The 21040-nt window shown below is 44.2% G+C and overlaps 1 protein-coding gene across 9 annotated transcripts in view; it reads right to left on the bottom strand.

The window, feature by feature from the left end:
• The window catches only part of PITPNM2 (phosphatidylinositol transfer protein membrane associated 2), a 126361-nt gene that overhangs the window by 52226 nt on the left and 53095 nt on the right, over positions 1–21040 (bottom strand). For all 9 annotated transcript variants that reach the window (XM_065851853.2, XM_065851857.2, XM_071816096.1 and 6 more), the window contains exon 3: positions 12135–12308. In XM_065851853.2, coding sequence (XP_065707925.1) covers positions 12135–12212 — 78 coding nt within the window. In that variant the 5' untranslated portion in view covers positions 12213–12308. The remainder of the gene's footprint in view (positions 1–12134; positions 12309–21040) is intronic.

Here is a 21040-nt window from a genome sequence, read left to right as displayed (position 1 = left end):
CAGTACTTCGGAAATTAAGAAAAAAAATGGAATTTTAGACAAGAATCAACTGTGAAATGTAACACAATAACAACCTCTCATTTCTGGCATACAAACAATTCAAAGGATAACATGGTTTAACAGAAAATTATTAATAAGATGCAAGAGATCAGCTTCTTGTCTTTTGAGGACAGGATGATAAGACAACACAGTTATTTGGAAGTAAATAGCCCTCTTTTTAAAGAACTCTCAAGCGATTTTGAATTTAAACAGCTGTAACTGACAAATCTAAAAAACTGACAATCTAAATAGTCACAAAGCGCAGTAGTCCTGCAAAAGAAAAGCACTTTTTAACAGTTTATATCTAAGTCAGCTGGCAGTTCATTAAAATACACATCCTCTTAAAACAAACGACTGTCTTTCATTTCTTATATAAGCACTGACCAAGTCCCATACAAATATTTATGACAATAACATTAAATAATCTTGATGACCCAAAAATCTGCTTAATTCAAAGGTCTTGGAAAAGGCAATAACCCAGCAGGCACAGCAAATGTGTCAGACAGAATAACAGCGCGGCATCTGCGCTGAGCAGTTGATACAAATGATGGAGATCTACAGTTTTATTATATGGCGTGAGCACATGGAAATCCTAAGTGGAGGCAACACGGGTTGTCTTCATGCCAAATTATCACATGTAGTCGGACATGGACTAGATTTCAAACTCTATTTCAGATTGTGTGGTTACCAGCAATCGCAAGGAAAATCTGCAAGTCCTCATTTGGAACCAAAAGATATTTAGGAGTTAATTACAAGAGGAATCCGCAGCACGGAGCGGACTGAGCGCCTCCTGGGGCTGTGCCGAGCCAGACCTGCACTGAGGAACCGGGTTCCCAGGTTCACAAATGATCGTATTGCATTGGAAAACCAAAGCACTGAAGATTTGTGTTTTAATGGCCATGGCTGATATGATAATGGATAACAATACCCTGTATGCTTTCTTTCTCAGAGTGCAATTTAACACTCTTGCTTTCAGAGCTACATCTGAGACACCCCCATGCATTTTCTTCCCATCTCTCGCCACCCCTTGATGCTCCTCAGAGGTTGGGTTTGAAGCCCAGACACACAGCTCACACCAACGTCCTCCGCTCGTCTTTCCCCCATTTAGCCAGTTCTGGCAACATCTCCCTGCATGAAGACGACTTGCCCGGATCTCATCCTACACCAAGAACCCTGGTGAACCTGCAAGATCAGCCTGTTTTTTGTTTTACATGAATATTTCATTGGCAGTTTTTCCACATGACCTGGTAACGCAAGCACTCAGCTTCTCAGACTTCGTATTTTTAGTTATTTCATTCATTTCTATGCAGAAGACCATGAACCCTATTCTGAGAGCTTCCTCCTTCAGCCTTTCCAGACGTCCAGCTCCAGCCCACAGCCTCTTTTGCCCACTTGCAAGCCCCAAGCAAATTTTTGTCCTACAGATTCCTCCTGCTTGTCAATTATCTACACAAGATACGACAAGGGACGGCAAGAACATCTTTTTCAATTAATGTGAAATAAGAGCTGCATGGCAAAAACATCAGAACTACGAAGTTTGTATCACAAACTAATCTTTTAATTCAGGATAATTTATACTCAAAACCCAACGTAACTTATTGTTGAGAATGATAGCAGACTAAAAACTCCACATTATAAACCACATCGAGCTGTTCCCCAGCCCTCACCAGTTACCTTGCTGGGAGGACAAGAAGCCACAGTCAGGTCAGGAAGGACCGAACAAGTCAGGTTGGGTGGTCAACGGTACAATCATTAACCAGCTGCAAACACAAAAAGAAGCTCAGTCTCTCTGACAATAAAAATAAAGGTATCAGCCACACGCACTCGAGCTATGGCTTGGAGAGGGCTTGTTCCAAGGAAGTGGTCTGTAAACAACAATTAAAAAGTAACTCTTGATTAGGAAAGCATTTAGCTTGAGAAGCGGTTGGCAAGCCCTCTCCAAAGAACATCTGTCTGCTGGGGGGGGGGCAGATGTGTAGGCACTTTGGGGTCAGTTGTCAAGGTTTCAGCCTCATTGATGGACGCCCCTACGAGGAGCAGAGACTCATTTAGCAGACGACCTGTGTTATCACTGCTTGCTAACGACACCACCACCTTCCCTCCATAGAAATACCTGAGGAAAGGTCCCAAACAAAATCAGAGAGTAGCTAACAGCCTTGATATGCAAGTTATCCAAGCCGTAATCACAGTAAACCATCTTACATTGTATTACAAGGGGAAATCCAGTCATCCCTTTAGAAGTCCCTCTCTTCAGCTGATGACACTCCATGTTCTGCACAGCCCCATCAATAGCTTTCCAGGACAGATGGTGACACAGATCCCTTCTAGCTAAAGTAATAGCATTAAATTACTCATAACAGGGAACCCAGAGAAGCAGATGCACCATGATTAGCAAGAATGCCAGTTACTTAAAGGCTTCTATTAAAATAAATCTCTTGGCATGGCAGCACAGCATGGGACACAGCACATGACCTCAGCATCGCAATCAAAGATGCATAATTCCCGTGAATGTCATCTAAACACTGGGCTAGCCTAACCCCATTTGTCATCTGCCCTTCACGGCGGGAGACGAAGGGCTGTAAACAAAGCCTTTGCTGGTGGCAAAGACAGGTTGAGCAGTTCTCAGACCTTCCAATCCCCTTCCCAGTCAGAAACGTGGCATAACTTACTAAAGGAACCATGGCCGACAGCAACAGGAACCCCAACAACCTGAGAAGTCCCACTATAGCTGGAGGAACTGCACTCACAGAACAAGAACACGGAACGCGGGGGAAAACCGCTAAGATGTGCTTATCGTACCAGCTGGGGAAATACAGAAGTCAGGCTGTGGAAATGAAACTTGCCCTGGAGTATTTTGCTTTAGGTGAATTAGAAGAAAAACCAAGTCCACTGACCAACACAGTATTGCTCAGAACAACAAGAAGAACATGATCCTAAACCACTGGAGGCCTTTTCCACGTTGTTTTATCCCCGGAATAAAGCACAGGCTGGACACGGGTTCAGACAGGTACATGGAGAATCTCTGCGAAGCTTACAGCAGCCCTGGAAATAGCTCAGGGGTTTAGTTTCTCCTAAAGTTTACTTTTTATTTCAGTTACTACCTTGAGTACTGCAATGGTACTGCAGAGAATGGTAAAGGCAGGACAAGTTGCATGGTGATAAAAGGCGATCCAGGCATCATTCTAGCTTTTAAAAATAGATTATAGCTATAATTTTACCTTGTTTACAGCTGATTATTGTTTACGATACGACCCCTCAATCTGACTAAGTCAGATGGTGATTACAAAAGGTTGACATGCTTTAGATTTACAATGAAGTTTCTTGGTGCGTTACTGCAATGTATTTACATGGTACCAGTGGCCTCCTTCGATGACCTACCAGAGTTTTGAGATTATTCAAAACACAAAGACTAACAGCACTATGCTTGGTAGACACATTGTCCATGAACAATGAAGACATAAATCACTGTCTGGAAATAATAACCAGAAGAGATATTTGCTTTTCTCCTCCAGCTCCATTTAGCAATGGGGTATTTTGATAGTCCCGACAAATTCTTCTGGGACCATCCATTAAAACAACACTGAAGTCTTGGCATTTTTTTTTATCCGATTTAGACACAGATATGGATACAAGACGTTTGCAGCTGGGTGATGGTTTCAGTTAACAACGACAGCAAACAAAGGCATTTATGTAACCACTGAACAAGAACATGACAGCAAATCTCCCCAGAGGATGCTGCTAACATACTTGCTCATACTGTTGTGGCAAAGGAGGCTGAGAAAACATTCTCTACGGCCAATTACTATATTTTTTTATTGTTTTGGACCACAAATGCCAATTAAGTTCCCAGAAACAGAACCTGTCCTTTGGGAACCAGCGAAAGCCTGAACTGCCTCTCGCATTCCACCAGACGACACAAAGCCCGAAGCGGCTCAGGCTGGGTGACTCCTGCTGACACCCAGACCTGGGGGCACTGAGCACACAGTTTCAGAAAGGAAGTAAAAAGCCTCCTAAAATGTAAAGCGTTGAGTAACAAAATCTAGGGTGGGAGAGGAATCAACTGCTTGTTTTCAATCTCTCCCATATGTTGAGGGAAAAATATTCCCAACTATCTGCAGCTGGACATCATTTAGGCCGACGGTGATTTCACTCTTCTGATGAGTTTTCCAAAGCGTTGCCTTCCTACCTAAAAGTCCTGAAACTAATTCATGGTTTATTCTTCATTCTCCCAGCGCAGCATTTTTGTACAGGGATAACGTGAACATGAACGATGTGCACGTACCGGGGTGTATCCGTTCTCTCTTCAGCCGCCTCTTGCTGCCCGTGACTCAGCTCTGGGTTCTGTTAACCTCTCCTTTCTGGGCATTTGAACTGACATCTAATTCATTACGAGCAAACTGCTTTTACCACCGACAACCTCCTGCCTGCTGATGCAGCGATCTGATAGACCAGGCACCGCTCGTGGTCAGAATTCACTGCAGGTGAGCAAAAATCAGCTCTTGGGCTAGGAAAACAAAACCTTGGTTTGCCCTCAAAGTACAGTAGGTCATACTTCCCAAGCTGTTCGTTGTTGGGTTTTGTTTGTGTGTTTTGCTTTTCTCTTTTCAAAAAGTGTGTGTCAAATACCTGAAACACTCGATTAAAACCATAATCAGGGTGATACCTGAGCAAAAAGCTTTTTTCAATGTGAAAGAAGGGAGGAGGAGATGGTACTATTCCACTCTTACAGAAGCCAAGGAGGAGAACTTCTGATCAGATCAAAACCAACATAATTTTATCAGTGCATAATGTTCCACGAGCAAACAGGAAGTTACAGGAATTAAATTAAAAATAAGAATCACCCTTACTGTTATTAATACTTCGGAATGCTGAAGCAGAACAGCACACACAACTTACTGCTGTCAAAGGCTCTTGTGCCACAGTCAGAACAGCTCGAGTCCCCTCACATTCGAGATGACGGCACCAACACGGGAGCACTGTTTTGAAGAGGGAGAAGGTAACCTGAAGCCACAGAGCTGCTGGTAGGGCTATGTCTGGTACCCAGATCTTTCAAATGCCATTTCGGCATCCTAACCATGATGTGGCTCTTTTCTTCATTTGGCCTGAGTGGGGACCTTTACCAAACTACAGCAAAACAGTCCTCAAACAGGGAAGCTTCTCTACTCCTGTTTTGCAGGAGTTGAGTGTAATCTTACTGGTTATATTGGAAAAACAATATCAAAGGCAGGCAGGAGCCAGCATCCCCGTTACCCAGGGACAGGTTTTAATATAATAGTACTTTTGAGCCTGTACTTTGTGAAGTACAAATCTGAAACAAACCCATGTCAAGTTGGACTGAAAATCCTTTAGCAACAACATTGCTGGAGGACAGTGAGGGACTTGTGAGTTTTGCTCTTGTTACTCAAAACCAAGGCTCACTGCATCTCATCCTGCACAGCTCGGTTGGCACCACCTTAATCATAAATCAAGTCCAACTGCAAAGGGATTTCCCAGTCTCTCCAGTTACCCTAATCACATCCTTCCAGAAGCTGTGGATGCCCCAAGACCATGTTTTTGTTTAAACCATGTGCATCACATTACAAATGCAGGCAACTTTAAGCTGCAACATCTGTTTCCATGGCAATGGGACTGCATCAGCAATGCACTGGGTTTAGTTTAGGCCACATTCACTGGGTGCCGCACACGAATCATCGCGGTGAACAGCAAACCAAGCGATGTCACCAGTAACCATGGTGCCCACAGCCGAGGTTTCCGTGTGCCCTTTGAGCTCCAACATGCACCCTTCACGCATGACTATTATTTTAATCCAATTAGCGCTGTTAAAAAAATAATAATAATACATGAAGAGCCAGCGTCAATACTTATTTAGCAAAGGAAGGTTAGTTTGAGTCAACAAGGTAGTGATCAGAACACGAGGCTTTACAATAGCACTTTGACTCCAAGCCTCGCTGCACTGCATGCACAGGAATGACCTGAAACCCTGGGGAGAGGGGAAGGAAACCTGTTCCTCCTCAATGGCTTTATTAATAAAAGCAAAAACCAGCTGGTTTAAACATCCTTCCTGTACGTTTGATCAATGGCTGAGCAATGCACAATGCTGTGTTCTGTCCAGGCAACCCCCTTCCCCAAATACCGCTGCTTCACCAGCTAAATATAAAACCTCATCTTAAGGTAAAACATAATCCTAAAAAAAAAAGCCTTAAAACTTAAAAGCAGGACAAGGCGTCAGCAGCAGAGCCTTGCAAGACAGAGCAGAAATATGTGCAGCATCAATTTGTACAAATGTTGTAGGCACTGCATTATTTAGAATCAGGTCTAGATATTAATGAAGCTGTTTGTACAAAACCAGGATATTTTGGGGACAATCAATCGTGCGGGACTATAAATAATTTACAGCGTTAGGAGAAGTGTTCTCATGGCCACTCGTTAATCACTCCGCCTTACAAAGATGCCCAGCCACACTCCTATGGAGCCAGGGCTGGATGTGCCGGCAGCACATGAATTAGGAATCACTTTGTTATGGAGATACTTCAAACTTGTTTACTCCACATGCTCCATCATTCAAATGTCTGCTACACTTCCAGCTCAGTATTTCATCTTACCTTGAGTATTTCCTTCCCTGTCTTTAAACAGATTTTTCAGTGTATTAACTATTCCACAGACACCATCTGTGAGAATTACTGTCCCTAGTTTAAAGGGAGGTAAAGCAAGTTGCCCTTTATTACATTGTGAGTCACAGACTAAATTTTAACGCAGTGTTTTGGACCAATTCTGATCCTCTGACTATATCCCTTAGATTTTGGGAACCCAACAGAACTGTTGACTAACAATAGGCTGTATGCTAAAATACTGATTGGCTGGCTTCAAGAATTCCCCACAGTTTTCCTGATACTTAATTCATTACTTGCCTTCAGGTATTTGAAAAAGCGAGAAACTAATCTGGGTCAAGCATCAAGATCTTGTCCAGGGGTGGACAGGTCAGAAATGTTCTTTCATAAGAATAAAGGCAACAGGCATTTTGACAGCGACAAGCTCGGCAGGATTGTCAGAGCTGCATCCTGCATTAAAACCAGTACAAATGGGAAGTTCAAAGTATTTTTTGTGTTATAACATTATCTCAGTTTCACTCCGTTTTGTTTGAGACCATGTGAACTGTCAAGGCAACACAGTTCACTGCTCTAAAATCAACCTTTTTTTCACCAGCCATGGGATAACAGCCAATTTAAGAATTGTTCCACAATAATGGCTGGAAAACAAGAAAAAAAAAGAAAAAAGATAAAAAGCTGTTTGCTATTTCTGTATGTGTTCCCCAAATGCTGACCTGTGTGGGTGTCACTGTCACCTGTGCAAATCAGACCATGAGTCGGGCAGCACTGAACATGCCTGGACTCACCTTGTTCTCAAAGCCCAGTGATTCTGAGTGTCTTACTCTCCTCTTTCAAGAGGTTGCAAACCCTCATGATCACAAAGAAAAGGTTATGAAAACCATAGGAAGAAGAGAGAACATCAAAGCTTTGAATGCTGTAGCACAGAAATTGGCAAAAAAAAGCTTCAAACTAGGCTTTTGCTTCTAGACTGGTGAATCTTCCAGGGTCTCTGGAGCTGCCAGTAGCATCACCTGCTTTTAAAATTAAAGCATATATGTCTGTCTGTCCAGATGGCCAAGGCATCTGCAAACGAAACACAAATAATCAGCCATCCTGTTCTTCAGTGTCCAGAGATGAAGGGTTAGTTTGTTTTCCCCCACTCAATCAGCCTTTCACCATCTGCTGAGCCTGCTGGCAATCGCCAAGCGTTGCTAACAGCTTGAGGGACACGACTTTTGCACCCAGGTATGAGGACGCGGCCCCAGGAATTACCAGCACACCAAGTCTGTTCTCAAAGGTGCTCCCTGAGAGCTACACACAAGGAAGGAGAAAACAGGACGGGGCAGGGGTCCGGGGACTGAGATGATGGACACAGCGTGATCCTTCGGAAAGGGAAGCGACTCGGGGTGCTCCATCGGCAGGAGATGCAGATCACTGCAGATGCTCGGAAACACGCTCTGATTTTCCAGGGAAGGCAATAAATGCAAAGCCCTGGGGGACTACAGAAGAGAGGCTCACGTTAAAAGATGAGGAGAGTCCTCGCTTCCCAGGATGCTGCCTGAGTTCAGTGGGCAGCGCTGAGCAGATGGGTCATCTTGAACAGATTCCTCGAACAGGGACCAGCGTCCTTCCCCAGTCACGGACCCTCGAAGGGCTGAATGATAATGTATTAACACGATTAGCTTATAAGGATGACCCAGCATCTTAAAATAAGCCTCATCCCCAAAAGGCAATGACTAGGTCCAGAAGAATATTTTTAAAGAACGCTATCTTTGGAGGAAGGTCACGAGTACTCAGAGAAAACTGCACGGAGAAAACAAGGACTGGACTTGTTTACAGCAGAGAAAGCAAGCTATGCACACCGATATAAAAGAAAGATTTAATAACAAGAGGAATTCTCATCTTCTGTAAGGGCCAGGAGGGCAATGGTCTCTCAGAACCTCACGGCATATGGAACTGCAGTAATGAATGGTATTAAGATGATAAATGGACTGACCTTTGGCTAATAACACACTGATCTTTATGACAAACACATTCAAATCTCGGAATACAAGCTTTTTTGAGACAGAGGCTTAAAGTGTGTGTTGGTTCACTAGTTTTATGCACCAGAATAAAAACAGGTCACAGCAGAAAGGAAGATCTCTGGTTCCCAGCTCAAATGCAAAAATCTGTACATTTTAATTTGGATAGCAAAAGAGACAAAAACTCAGCAACGATGCAAAAAGATCCTTGTGCTCCCAACCCGAGACGCTGACAACCTGCGTGAGAAGTTTCCCAGGAAAACATGGATATTGATAGTCTAAAATTTAATAGAGAAAAACGATTCCGTTCGGATCTGCTGGGCTTCAAGCAAGTCAAGGGTACATTAAGCCTTTTGCTGTAATATCAAATTAACTTATTTATGGAAGAATTTAAGTGCTACTTAGAGTACTGAAACCACCGCCTCTGTAGATAATATTTCAGAAGCTACCAGAAAGCAACGCTTAAGAGACTTGTTGCTCCTTTCCTTCCACCTTATTTCTTTTTTTAATTAATTAGCAAAGCAGCAGACAACTCACCTCAGTTTTCAGAGTTTTATACACCAGCCTGGAGAACTTTAAGTATGAGAGAAATTACAGAGCAGTACAGGCAGCGCACAATGATTTATTGCATGTCCCGCCTGCCCAGTGGTGCAGAGAACCAAAAGAGATACTGGATTATATAATGCACAATTTTAATTCTCCCATCCAATAAACACAGTAAATATGAGTACAGCTTGTCCCTGTTCAATGGAAGGACCCTTTGCTGCTTGGCCGTGATGCTGCTTACATCAAATAAGATGGAAATTTTTTGTTAAGGCTTCTAAGAAGAAGGAGGGACTGTCCTCTCGTGAAAGGACAAAAGGACCTTCCATGGCAAAGGCAAAAATCTCCATGGAAACATCTCTGAAAAGTGACCACGGTGCTGCAGCTGGAGGCTGAACATCCACGTCCTGCGGTTTGGAGACACCACGTCCGCAGCAAAGGGTTCCCAGAGCAACCGCGCGGGCCAGCTGCTGCACCTCCCAGGTGAGAAGGTCCTTTCGGAAAATTTCCATTTCGAGGATGATGAAATCCAGGAAATTTGATTGCTCTTAAAAGAACAACTTTCTACCAACTGGTTTGGAGTTTAATGGAGATCTTTGCTCATGAGCTTAAAGTTAAATGGGTGGAAAACTTCAAGTACGTGCTTACAGCTCTCTAAAACCCTTGAGGAATAATTGTGACATCTCCTTTATACGCTGTTGGAAAACTGCTTCCTATGGGATCAGGCTGAGCAGTGTCTCCAGCAATAACGACACCACTCCATGCACAACAAACTCCTCTGAAACGAACTTTTTGCTTTTAAGAATTGCTCCTCCCCTCGGGAACTACTTTAAGTCATCCTGTTCTACATTTCAGCCAAAGATTTCTAAGAAATGGCTCTACGCTGCTGTTTTGTACAGATAGCTTGTTCCCCTAAGGGGGTTCAACATACAGCACTTGGTTCTCCTGTGGCCTCCTTATGCATTTCACAGGAAAATAAAGACAGACATGAAGCACTTTCTCATCCTCGGAGCAGAAGGGAAGTCGTGCTCCCCACTGCTCTCCCCCAGCACCTGTCCCAAAGACAAAACCTCCGCTCTTAAATCACACTGAAGACAAAGGACATTTGACATCACAGCCTAGGAAAAGCTCCCATTGAAGTCGGCAGGAATCTTCCCACCAATTTCAGGTTGAATTCAAGCAGATCGCTACCGAACACCAAGAAACAAAACGTAAACTCCACGTTCTGCCTTAAGTGGGTTTTCTGGTTTTGTTTTGATTTGAACTGAGACTTTCAATAGAAAGCACAACTAACTTTTCCTCTTGTGCTACTTGTAAACGGAGGAACTTGTTTGCGACTTGTTTGTCACGCACTTCTCTCTGGGTACACGCAGTGTTTCCAGCTATGGCACCTGATCTAGAGGAAACCCGACTTGGCCACACATCCATGCAGCAGAAAATCAAAGCAGGTGTGAAGCAGGGCTGGGTGACAATTTGGGGCTGTCGTTTCCCAAGTAGTTTTCTAGGCCAGCGAACATCACAGTGCATGAAGCCCTAACGACTTATCATGTCCTTTGACATAACGATATGGCCAAAATCACTGTCAAGTGAACAGAGTGGACTCCAGTGTTCTGCACTAATGAAATCAAAGTATTGTAAATTCTGCAAGTGAACAGCAAATTAAGTCCCCTGACCAAGTCCACCCCTCATAGACACCCCCAGAGACACTCTCCAGTTAACAATTAATCCTCCGTTAAACCAGGTGGGCTCCTCCTTCTCCATCAGATCTTTCTGTGCGCTCTGCCGCTCACTGACAGGTTCTGCTCAGCTAATACGCTTCTGCCACCAACCAGCTCTTTATTCACAACAGCTGAGCCACATTTGGAAGAAAAAAAGTTGTAACGAAATAATTACAACAATATTCAAAGCAGACACAGCATGAGGAAAAGATACACAGAAGTGAAGCCACCTAAGCAAAATGTTTGCTCCTTTATGCTAACATTCAGGCTAAACACACACAGATGATCCATTTGTGTCAGAAAAAGGGATCTGACGGTTATTACTGGAAAACACACGCTGTACGTTGTTTTAACAGTCAAGGGCAAGTGCTTAAAGGAGCCCATTTGGATGGTCAGGGCACAACTGGGGGAGTTGTGCTTTTGCTTTGGTTTCGGAGGGTATTTGTTTATTTTGTTTTGTGTTTTCCTTAATTCATTTTAGGTTTTAAGCCAACACAGATTTTTCCAGCAGTGTTCTACTGCTAACTCAATATTGTATGTGTGTTTTGCTGGATAAGCAAAGTTAAATTGTATTTAAAGTGTGGGACAATGAAATAACACTTCAGCTTCATTTCCTTTCAAAAATGCTCCTGATTGGATTTCAGACACTGGGAGAACAGGGGCACAGAGGATTTGAGTTACAAAAACCCAGCATTTTAATTAACTGCTTTATTGAAGGCAGGGAATTCAACAAAAATTCCCATCAGTATTCCGAAGACTATTAAAAATAATAAAAGTTTTATGCCTAAACTGATTAGTATCTGTTTCATAGTGTTATATAAGCAAATAAATATTACATCTACATTTTCCCCCCTCCCTAAATTCGAAGTTATGCCTTTGGTTTACCCTTTCGAGTTTATACCAGACTGCTCCTTCCCAACAAAGGAGCACAAAGCTTTGGGTTGCAGCTGGAACCTGCACAACCAGTAAGCACAGCCCAGGTAGGTACCCACACACTTGGGCTCAGCGCTGCCTTCCATAGGAACAGCCTATCTATAAGCTGTTGTTTCCCCAGGTGGGGCAAACAGAGATTCTCTAGTTTAAGGACAAGAGGAGGCAAGTCATAAACTGCAGTTGATATTCATTTTTCCCCCCCAGCTCCTTTATAAGCACCCAGCAAACTTCAAATTTAAAACATCTTAATTCTGCAGCAATACTCCACTCTCTTACACTGAAATATTACTGACCTGTATCATGTAAAGCTGCGCAATTCGATATTCTTCCACACTCATCGGAAGAGGAATACGATATTCCTTTATGAGCATTTTGAATGCAAAGATCTTTTATCCGTTCAGAAACACAATCCAGAAGCTTTTAGTAAAGGCTCCTTAAATAATGGCAAGGAAACGCATTGAGGATCCCTGAAACACAGAGAGAAAAAAGAAAGGAGCAGTTATTTTCCATTCTTATTGTAGAACATCCTATTAAAAAAAAAAGGCAAACATTAATTTTTGTAACAGCTATGAGCAGAACAGCAGAGAAAAGAATCCCTGGAGTGCTACCAGATCCTTGGTATCAAACCAAACAGAATCTTTGAGATGAATTTTGATTTGCTTCAGGGGACACCATCAAAGCCATTACCCTCCTGACCTCTGCCACCGTATCAATCAGACTTTCCCATGCAACAGCTTCTCCGTGGAAGAGATGTGACAAAAGCTCTAAATGAATAGGCAGACCTCCTGTCGCCAGACAATAAAGTATCTCTCCAATGGCAGCAACGCACCAGAGATGCATCCACTCAAAGGTATCAGGTTTTATCCTCTCACATTCATCCAGCAGGAAGAAAAGGCAATAATTAGACTTCCCCAGCCCTCAGTAATACCATGATGAAGAAAGTAATTTGATTCTAATAAAGACGGCAGAAAAATACTTTTCTTCTCTGCTTTTTTTTTTTGAATTATTGTCCTGGTAGGACCCCTTCTCTTTCACTTCAGAGCAGTCTGTGGGCAGAATCCTCCTGACACTGATGTCAATGCCGGACTCATTTTTACATTCCCGCTGCATAAGAATACAGCAAAGATCAAACTGCACCACACACCCACAAAAATCCCATCACGCCCCACCACAAGGCAATTTAATAGAATTATTGCCTAAGAATACAGCATCTACTACACCATGGGTTAAAGCAGTAACTTTTCAAATGTTCTTCAGACTCCCTACAGGCCGCTCGCTGACAGGTTCTGCTCAGCTAACACGCTTCTGCCATCAACCAGCTCTTTATCCACAACAGCGGAGCCCAATTTGGAAGAAAAAAAGTTGTAATGAAATAATTACAACAATAAAACAACACAATTGTGTAAGGAAGGGTGGGGGGGAAGATGCCAGGTGAGAAGGAGAGGAGCAAGAAGCAAAGCTGTGGTTGAATCCACCTCGGCAGGACCTGGCGGTCGCTCTCCCAGCGCACAAAACACTCACTCCTCATCGCTAAAATCCACCTTTCTGCTGTGCCTGCCTACTGGAAGTGTTCAGATACAGCTGCTGCAGCAAAACCAGCCCCAAACCCTACAACTGTCAGGGGAAAAGAAAAACAATAACTAAAAACATCCAACTTTTCTAGTTGATTAAAGCGTGGTCTGGGAACTAGGAAACCACAGTGCTACCGACAGGCCGCAGCGCTGCTGCGTGTTTGCACAGCACTTCACCAACCTTTTACGAGCTTTGGAGAGGTTAAAACACATGCCCATGGTCACAGAGCAACCAGGGACAAAATTCAGGCTTTCTAAGCCAGGTTTACTGACTCGTGACCTGTGTAGCACTGAAAGGGCACTGCAACATCTCCGTCTCATGCTAGAGCTGACCCTCTGTTAGGCCCGACCCAGGCACGCTGCTGTTCGCTGGCTTTTGTTTAATTACCACATTTCTAATTGCGCAGTAAAACCCATCCATCCCAGACTGACTCTTCTGGAACAAATATCCATCTGGAGCTGCATTACCTAAACGATTTATTTTCAAATTCAATTCGTTGTTTCATTTTCTTGCTGTCAGAGCAACCTGTGTGTGTGGAGCAGGGGGGTTAAAAACAAAATCTTCGCCATGACAAACCCTACAGACAATAATTTTGGGAAGACTGCACCTCTTGACACCACCATCCCAATGTGCAGAAGCTTGTGTGCATCCACAGGCACGTGCAGGATCTCCTCCATCAAACTAATCCTCCAGAACAGGTGGAGATAATCTCATTAAGTGGTTTTTAATTAGTGTCCTGGCAAAGAACAACAGTAACTGCCAGAGGATGGATGTCAAGTGCTGGCCCCAGATCTGCATTGCTACAGGGGTAGGACCCCAACTCCTGGAGTTCATGGCAGTGGGAGGCTCGGCTCCGTGTCTTGAGCAGTTCGTTATGCTTCAGAGATCTTTGAAAATTAGATTTAAAAGCTCCCTCCTCCCCCCACCATTCCCCAAATGCTCCGAAAGCGATTCTGCTCCCAGCATAAGGACATCAGTCACGTCTGCCTTTGCCGCTTGCTAAAAACAGGATATTTCTATCGATTGGAAGAGATGAATAAAACAAAAAATAGAACCTTGAAAGCAATAAAATGGCAGGAAACCAGTAGCAAGACGGAAAAAATGTGTTTATAATGAAGTACCAGGCAGGTAATAACTCACAAGCCAAGACACAAGAGGGTTTATTTCATTACAGATTGAAAAAACCCAACCATCGCAGCCCCAAGCAGCCGCCTCGGAGCGTGCGGAGCTCGTCTGGCCACAGCAGCGGCTCCTGGTCCAGCGTCCTGGCGGCCCAGCTCAGCTTTCGCTGTGAAGTTCCCCTTCAGGTTTCTACTTCCCTGCGGTCAATGTTAAAAAGCAAGTGTTTCAGCTGGGCCTGCCCATCTCAGACAGCACCAAGTCCTGATGATGTGTCTGCTGGAAAGCTGATGCTCCCAAAACCCTGGAAACACACAGGGCAATAGCAAGAATCAAATTGCAACCTCAAACCAAGGGGGCCAGCAGGAAAAGGCACCTGAGATCAGCAGCCTGACCCTGAAGGAGGCACAAAGAGAACTGGGCTGTGTTTGAGCTGAAAATAACCTGCCCGAACTCTTCTAGGAGAAGTGATGCCCAGGTAGCAAATGACATAAACATGGGTCTTCACCAGATTCAGATCTTGGGGAGCACCATGCCTGGTGGGACAGAGGTGACCAAACCATACTTGCAGACACTCACTGAGGACAGCAGCCTCCTTCCAAAAGACTTGGGACTTTACAGAGAACCAAGGCTCACCAAGACCGCTTACTGTATTGCCCAAACAAAACAAAGATGTTTGCCTGCAGACATGATGGCTGCTATGGAGAGATGAAAAATCCCTTCTGGAAGCAAAAGGAGCCAGGACACAGCTTTGGAAAACGGACGTCAAAACAGCAGCTGTGTCTCTGGCGCTTACCCGCGTCCAGCCCATCGCTACGAGCAGCCAGAGGTGTTTGCAGGTTGATGCTCGACGTGCCAGGATCGGCAAGCAGCCGGCGTTTTGATCCTGACAGCACGCTGGATTTGGCTGTCCAGCCACCAAGCACCAACCTGGATCTTCTACACATCTGCCAAACCCCCGTGGTCACACAACTGGGACCGGTGGCAGCTCAAGGATGTTTGCAGAACTCAGCCTGAAGCGGCTTCCCTCAGCAGGACGAATACAATGGTGACGCACGACATTTGCAGACTTGCTGCTATTTCTACGATAGCCAAGTGGCACATTTGTACAGGCCATTATTCAATTTATACGCAGAGCTGTAGTAACTGTGAAAGCCAGGCACATAATTTTATACCTCAATTATTTTAAAATCAGGTTCTCAAAGCATCATAATTATGCTCCAGAGTCAATATCCTGCTGCGATGAGTCAGGTCCACTTCTGAGCTATTGCTCCAGGCTATTTGAAGGGTAACGCTCAGCATGCTGCATTTACTTCTGATTTTAACGGTTTCCCATTTTTTTGATCTTTAAAGCTTGGGAAACTATTGGGATCTCCAGAAGCTGAACAGATCGAGAGACCCAGCAAAATCTCCCCATGTAGTGCATTAATTTGGTGTCGGGGTTGTCACTTTGGGAGCATTACGGTCAACCTCCCTGTTACTGAATGAGGTAGCAGAGGACTGATGACAATTGACAGCTTTTAATTAAGGAAGGGTGGAGCGTATTTAAACTGTGCTATCAGCATCCTGAAGGTCAAACCCCAGCCAGGCTTGACAGGCTGGCCCTGAAGGGCTTAGAAACTGAGTACTACAGCAAAAATCCTGGCTGCTCATGTCAGTTGGGCCCAATGCAGAACCACTCGGGCTGGCGGGTTCGGGATGCTGTTCCCAGCTGTGCTCTTACAGCTGCCACCTCAATGACTAATTTTTGACCAGCTCACATTTTCCACGTCCAGGCTGCTGAGCACAGGATTTTCAGGGCTGAAACAAGCTCCACAATAGCTCACCCCATGCCACAGCTGCTATTTCTCATTTTCAACAGGGAAGAAAAAGCCCTAAATGTAGAGAGCAACTTTAATGAGCTTTTCTAGCCTCACGTGGGAAGTTCATTTCACACTATTTCAAAGTTAAAAGACTCGCCCTTGGAAGGAAAAACCCATCAGGGTTGCACGGCAGCGACAGGTACCAGCCATGAACTGAGCCTCAGGTTCTCATCAGCCGCTGCGTGTTCAGGGCTGTGCTGCCTTTTGAAGCCGAGAAAGTCACCCCGATGAAAGATCACGCTCGTGAGCTAAAGATCGATACCCTCGACTCAGCTATTGAGCAATTCTGCTTGCGGTATCTTCGCATAACTGAGAAATGAAAGATAACTAACAGAAACCAAGAAAACCAAACACATAATGGCAAAAGGATGAGAAAAGGCCCTTTCTGGAGACCACACCTATCTCCCCAAAGACTTTCTTTAGGTTCTCTACATCTCTTCAATCCCCCGAGAAGATGCCTCCTTGAACAAAGCAATATCAGAGATGTTAGCATTGATCCCAAACGTATTAAACACCTGGACACTGGGAAGCAACACCAGACTTAGCAGCCTGGCCACTGTCCCTGTCCTGCAGAGCTCCTGAAGCAGGACCGGTGCCCTCTCATGACTGCAAGAGCTGCGCTTGGATTTATTTATGCTGTTAGAAACAGCAGCATAAATGTGAAACAGATTCCTAGGACCTAAGTCAGCATTTTTTTTAAAGGCAGCCTCAACACTCACACCTTGATTAATGCGGCACTCTCCTCCTGGCCCCAGAGCAGCCTTGCTCAGCTTTATCCATCCAGAATATCACTGCTGCAGAGACCATTCCCCCTTTATCTGTCACTGATCCCGTTTGTCCATGGTGTCCCTGTCTCTCCATCAGCACCTGCAAAACGTTGTTATTTCATCCCCCTGAACACACGCAGCCTTAGATCCGTCACACAGACCACACAGACTCTCCTGCACACATCCCACGGTTGTCTCATTGGGAAATACCATGGGGCAGAGAAAAACTTCTAGTTTTGAGTGGTGACACTTGGTGCAATGTCAGCTGGAACACAAGTGTCTCCTCCCATCATGTGAATGGCTACCATTACATAAAGGTCAAGGGGAAAACACAATTTATGAGGGATTTGCAAGCAGATGAATATTGAGCACTCGTATTTTACCATTCCCTTCTCTCCTCCCAGCCCTGCCCAAGCGATCTCTCCTGCACCAGCAATGGGACTGGTCCAAGCAACATTCACATCCAAAGGTTAAAACCCCCCAACGTTTCTATGTAGTAACTTTGTGGCTACCATTATTTGCCGTAACACTCGATGCTGCGTGCAAATCTCTTTCACATATGCAAGAAACGGTACAGACCGAGTGAATTTTTTAAAATCTGCAAGTTTTCAGGTTTTGTAGTGTAGGTCGTACCTGGCTACGCACTTTAAAACTCATTAGGCCTCAGGAAAAAATAAAATGATCTAAAGTTAAAGCTCCTGAAAAGCGCACGGTTCACACGCTCACTGCTAAAAGGCCACCGTGTCAGTAAGTAACGCTCTTTGTAATCGCACGTCTGATCTGTCACATCTTTTACAAATAGACATTTTTTAATGCAGATGCTTACACATCCAAGTTTCACGACTGGAAAATGCAAACACGCGTGGAAAACAATTTTCCTCAGGTGTAAACCTCAAAAGACATCTCAAATGCACACAGCGCTGCAATGGGCCGAGGATAAAACACTGTTTGGTAAGACAGAGCGAACAAGTCGCATTTACAGTACTCGATTTTTTTCCATTATTAGATACAATTTGACGTCACTTATAGAATTTAAGAGCTCATTGTAAAGCAGACGTTTATTACAACAGAAGGATGGAATCAGTCCAAACGCAATATAGCTACACTGCAGCTATTAAATCTTGTTATAGTTCACTGGGCAGCCAAATACTAGCTTGGAGCAATGAGAGGGAAAAAGGGAGGGGGAGAAGGATAAAATATAAAGCAACACCACACCAAAGCATGCAGACACACATACCATGTTTTCTCCTTAAATACTGTACTGCTTCTTCATATTTTCCATTCCTATTACTCCTTTAACACCTGGGGAGAGGAAAACTTTGCTCCTTCCCTCCTGCTTTATAAGCGATGCCGCGGTGCAAAGCAAGGCAGCCCCGTCTATGCACACGTTGGCTTCAAGGGGACCAGGTGAAGTTCATCAGCTGAACTTTGGCTGGAAAATGAACGTTTCAAGTCCTGCCATGCCTGGAGGTTATACAATAATGAACTAATAAAGAAGCCATTAAAAGAACTAATATGCACACTGAAGTCACAGATGAGTTCAGAGGGAAAGACGAACCAGCCTCTAATCCTTCTGCTGATGCTGGGGATAAAGCTGAATATTAAAAAGAACGCATCCCAAAATTAAAGGTTAAAAGTTTCCAAGTTGGCTGCACAAACAGAGCAGCCTCAAAATCGTGTCCTGTTCGGCTGAGCAAAGGGACCTGGGCAGACCCCGCTTTGAACAGGCTGCTCTCTGCCTAAGTCCCTCAGATGCTGAAAATAGGCAGACATTACATGCATGCATATAAATACGTATAGATGTTTAATATATATTTTATATATAGACATACATGCATATACACAGAGACAAAAATAAAAGCAGCATTGACAATGTGATAAGAGCAGTGTGTTGGATGAAAACAGACTGAAAATGGCTGGCGGCTGAGTAAACTACTGTAAAGAAAAATCTATCCAGTGCTAGAGACATACAGACATACAGACATACAGACAGGAACAGCATTTTGCTTTCACCAGTGGCACCTCCATCAGCTGAAGGCCACTGACACACAGGGGTCTGCATCCTGTGTGGGCAGCAGTGGCAGGGGATGGGGATGGGATGCTGACCAAGTGCAAGAAAACAACAAAACCCCCTCTAATTTCCAAGGTAGAATCCCCAGGAGACTATTGCATTTACACTTCACGTCTCTGGGTGCTACAATCTCTCTTCCTAAAGAACTTCAGGAGGAGAGCAAGCTGAAATGCACATGGGGTGTTCCCCACCGGTTTGTTGAGGTTTTGCTTGGATTAAGGAGTAAAAAGCCAACAACAAACCCAATCCTGCTCTTAATGCCCTGCGGAATAACCTTTTTATCCAACTCACAGCACAACCACTGGCACAAAGACCGAGAAAGACCAAAGTGTGAAGCTGAGCCAAGGGATGACTTGGTCGAACTCAGGATCCATGCCATCCTTCTTCTCTCTCTCCATCAGTTGCTGCACTGGAAATGACACTAAAACTATCCAATACTCTCACATTTTTCCTTTTTTTTTTTTAATTACAAGAGCAGGAAGCCACGAGAGCTCCCACTCTTTAACTGCACCAATCACTAAGCGTGCAAATAAGAAATTGAGGGTAAGAAATGTCGAGAGCAGCGAGGCTGAGGTGCGAGGTCTCTGGAAAGCCGGGTGACCAGCTCACCCGAGGTCCCCCAGGCACCCAGCTGAGCACAAACCAGCCCCGACTCTTTTGTTTTAAAAGAAAAAATTTGGGATGAAGAAAAACACTTCAAGCTGCAGAAACAAGGAGGCTTGGAGTCCCCAGATTGTTTACAGAGGTAAAAGGTTTTTCCTGTTTAATCTCAGTTGCCCTTGCTGCAGCTCAAGCCCCTCTTCTTATGCTCATCTCTTCAGAGACCCATGCAACGTACCTCTCTCATCTGTCCTCTTCACCCCTTCTCCCTCCGATCCTCCGTGGTCCTGAAGAACGAGGACAACTCCATGTCTTTCCCATGTTGTTCCTGTGCCCCGGCACCGTATTTGCCAACAGCGCAAGGCAGTTGATGGCCACTCAGTCCCAAACCCACTGCAGCCTCATCTCATCCCCAACTATGCCAGTCATTCCTCATTTTATAGCTTATCCTTGGGCCTTCGCACTCATCTCTTTCAAATTATAGCCCATTTCAGACTGTTTTTTCAAGGTTATTTTCAATTTTTATCTCCAAATACCACTAAACTTGTTTTTGAGACACAAAAATGCTATTCTGTGATTTGAGTCAGCGCTGGACGGACTCTGGATTGCTTCCTCAGTAATTCTCTATCAAACTGAAAGGAGACATCAACAGCTACTCCACTTTTCCAGTAGTTACAGTCTAGATGGAAATAACATTTTATTACCTCACTTCTGCAAATATCACGGGGTAAAAGCAATGAACATTCATAGCTGGTTTAAAAAGAATATTTCATGGAGGAAAACACTCTATGATTGCAAAGCCAGTGTTATAGTCCCATAATACTTCACACTGGTTTCATTAGGCTGAGATTTGCCTTGCCTAAAGGCAAAACGGGGATAGAGAAAATAAGTCCTACTCCATCAGAAGAAACTTGTAATGACACCTAAAACTCTTGCATGGGAAGCGAGACAAATGCAGCAGCGAAGGTCGATGGATGGTGGTGCGATAGAGATTGAAAGTAAGAGGCTATTTTGCACAAGAGCGGTAAATGTTTAATGTCTCCTTCGCTTCGTTCATCCATAACACCAACAGATTAACAAGGTTTCTGTGGCTGCATAACATCTTTGGAGTTTTGATCTTGGAAATAATTACACTAAATATTTCATAAGTGCCTTTGAAAGCTGGGGGTGGTGGTGGATTGGGTTTTTTTTAATAAAAGAAAAAAAGA

Source organism: Patagioenas fasciata, chromosome 17 (genome assembly GCF_037038585.1).
Source record: "Patagioenas fasciata isolate bPatFas1 chromosome 17, bPatFas1.hap1, whole genome shotgun sequence".
In the NCBI taxonomy this organism is placed as follows: Eukaryota; Metazoa; Chordata; class Aves; order Columbiformes; family Columbidae; genus Patagioenas; species Patagioenas fasciata.
Note: the sequence above shows the minus strand (reverse complement) of the source record. Positions and strands in the feature narration are given on the sequence as shown.